Source organism: Trichinella spiralis (assembly GCF_000181795.1).
Source record: "Trichinella spiralis strain ISS 195 chromosome Unknown Scfld2370, whole genome shotgun sequence".
Lineage (NCBI taxonomy): Eukaryota > Metazoa > Nematoda > Enoplea > Trichinellida > Trichinellidae > Trichinella > Trichinella spiralis.
The window spans coordinates 664-3,610 of record NW_003529309.1 but is presented as its reverse complement, the minus strand read 5'-3'; the positions used below and the strand labels follow the sequence as shown (position 1 = coordinate 3,610).

Below are 2,947 nucleotides of genomic sequence, written 5' to 3'. Positions count from 1 at the left end.
GCTTTGTAACAAAGTTTCACCACTTGGCTTTTTGAGCGTATTTATTTTTTCGCTATATTGTATTGTCCTTCTTTTCCTTCTGAATAATATTATGTTTTACATTTATTTGTTTAGCAATATCACAACAAATACGTAAGAAGCAGTAGTGTGGCGATGTTCGTTGTTGTTTAATTATTTTTCCGCTTGATATATACAATTTTAAAAGGAAATCGTTATATCGACCTTCTCGTAAATATCTTGCGCTATTATAGCCTTCGCTGTTTTATGGTGAACGTCGAACAACTTGTTTTTGAAATTTCTTTTATTGATCAGCTAATATTCACATTGCTAAATGATAGTATTATTGAGTTTCATTACAGACTGCCGATTTATTTTTAAATAAATGGGCAGCAAAGTTAGCGCATTACTTATCTTAATTCATCCCGTTGCCCTTCTATAACTTTCTTGAAATGGCACCAGGATGCGTTGTTATTCAGTTTACGTTACATTTCTGACATTTCAGTAAAGTGTGCATTCGTAATGAGCAGCATGGTCCATGATTTTACACGTTTGATCAATTTCATTTTCCTCATTTTACATTCATGCACTGCAGCAGGTGTTCAAATCAACACTTTAAAATAAATTAATTTACATTGTATAATATTACATAAAGGTTGAATACTAACGTATTAGCTTTTCTAATTAGTAAAATGTTCCAGTGTAATGATGTCACCACGCTATTACGATTTAAAATGGAATGATTGCACCAAGGGCAATGTGATATTCTTAGCTTTTGGTCTTGAACCTGAGCAATTTTGAAGAATGTCATTGTCATTGTTATTTAGTTTATGAGTGTGTTCAGCAACAGTCAAGAAGTGCGTTCAGCACATCAACACGTTTAATTGCAAGTAAGTGATGTTTCATTCCTGATCTACCGTTCTGCTCTTATATGATTGACACTAAATAACCTGTAATCACAGTTGGTGTCGCGGAATGCTTGTTTTCGTTATTATTATTGTTGTCCATCTGCATTAATACCTGCAATGTGCCTATATAAATTTAGATGTATTATGTTGAATGATTCTGTGCTCCAGCTGGAAACGGATTCTTATTCTAGCTGTTCGTGGGAGGAATAATTTCTGAATGCACAGCCAAATAACTGAATAAGTAATTTGTCTTTAATCTATCGAATGAGTTATGTCAATTCATTTGAAGCACTTTTAGCAATACCCAGAAAACAGTTTTTATCTAAAAGTATGTCATTTGAAAAACGGCGACGATTAATTAAAATCTTTCCTGTTCAAGTTTTCTATTATTATTAGATGATTACGCTCTTATTACATCAAAGTCAATGTGATATGCTAATTATATTGTACACTTACGCTTGCACAATCTTACAGAATGTGCTTTTTTTGGTCGACTATTCATTATGTTAATGTGAGGACCATCAGTCAAGCTGCGTTTTCCATTCTACTGTTTAAATCATTTGTGATTCAAAAATAATTTATGCTTCATATTTTATTAACATTCATTCTATGCATGGTTTTCAGAGCAAAATTAATAATTTCCAGTTATGAGAATGAAAAATGGAATTCCTTTGGGAAATGTTTTGGAGAATGTATGTAATAAAATTGCATTGTCCATTACTTAACTAGTTCTTCCTCATTTCTTTTAAGGCTATTTATTATCCGCCTGCATATTTGACAGCAATATAAAATATTACGCATGGTGTGCAGTGTATAGAATAACAATTTCAATTTTTCCCAACTATTTGAATATACTAATATACTAATTGAACCCATTATGCCAATACACTGCTCGAACTTGATGAAATGAATGTTCATACTATTTGCATTGGTGATCACTTCACATGCCTTTAGGCAAAAAGGCTTTCATTATATCAGACGAATTAATAAAGGTACTCTTTTAATTAACGCTGTTACGCGCTTACTCATCAAAAATTAGGCTGCTTTCTCAAAGACAACTTTACTTACTATCATACTATATTACAGAATGTCGCCTTAGTTGTCAGTCATTTTGTTTGTCGCCATATCAGAGGGTGCACAAATGTAATCACACTCTCGTGTATTGTCTATAATTAGAAGGTAAGTGATATTCCTCAATGTGCAGACATTCAATGCATGATTTGTCTAAGATTACTGATCGTTTTACCGCTATTGAACTTTGATTAACATTGAAATATTCTCATTTCTATATTACATTTTTTTTCTTATAGCAGCTGCATACACACAAGTACCACATTAATATAATCATTAATGGAGCCTGCGAGAGACAATCATCATTTTCTACATGCTTAAATTCATTTTCATATTATAAACAAGTAAGTGATATAATAATAATATAATTATCTCTTGTGCTTGATGATGATTCTCATCAGATAAACAGATATGTAATCGCCATGTTAAAAAAAGTAATTGAACGCGAATAATAGTGCATGATAATAATTTTAATATTCATGCGATTTGTTTCTAATTTTTAATTTCTAATTACTTTTCCAGGGCAGGAAGTGTTGAAAATGCATTCGTAGGTCTGACTGAAGAAGATGGTCAACATTTAAGTAGAAGACATTGCTTCACCTGTATTTCACTGGTTTTGAAATTTTGAAAATTTATACATATACATAACATTCAAGGTGAAAAATTAAAAGTGACTACTCCCCTGCAAATAAATGCTGTTACGTATACAGTAGCGATAATAAGGGCTGACTTGGAATCACTCTGTTTGAGCATTACTAAGTCTTCTGAAGTTCAAGCAATTTGCAGCCGTTTTGGAGTGATTCAAGAGGTCGGTTTCTTTTTCAAGTGGTCCTTTGAAAGATCTACAGCGCTTAAAACTTTAATCGTGAGGATGAATGTGGAAGGTGCGCTAAGAACCAAAAATACGGCCACCTTGACACGCTTTGTGAAACGAGATGCCTCGAGCGACATAATGCAGTTTTGGCGTTTTT

General features: G+C 32.7%; 1 protein-coding gene across 1 annotated transcript; it reads left to right on the top strand.

The window, feature by feature from the left end:
- The first annotated feature begins 1,552 nt into the window (after nt 1–1,552).
- On the top strand, nt 1,553–2,513 carry Tsp_12800 (serine protease SP24D). Its single transcript, XM_003368507.1, has 4 exons — nt 1,553–1,597; nt 1,992–2,048; nt 2,216–2,320; nt 2,499–2,513. The coding sequence occupies exons 1-4, from the start codon at nt 1,553–1,555 to the stop codon at nt 2,511–2,513; spliced, it is 222 nt and encodes a 73-aa protein (XP_003368555.1).
- Nucleotides 2,514–2,947: the final 434 nt, after the last annotated feature.

Excerpts from the sequence above, each read along its gene's own strand:
- Tsp_12800 (XM_003368507.1), top strand. The coding sequence starts at position 1,553 with ATGAGAATGAAAAATGGAATTCCTTTGGGAAATGTTTTGGAGAAT. Across the intron at positions 1,598-1,991 it reads TGGGAAATGTTTTGGAGAAT|AATGTCGCCTTAGTTGTCAG; the intron begins GTATGTAATAAA and ends ACTATATTACAG. Across the intron at positions 2,049-2,215 it reads ATATCAGAGGGTGCACAAAT|CAGCTGCATACACACAAGTA; the intron begins GTAATCACACTC and ends TTTTTCTTATAG.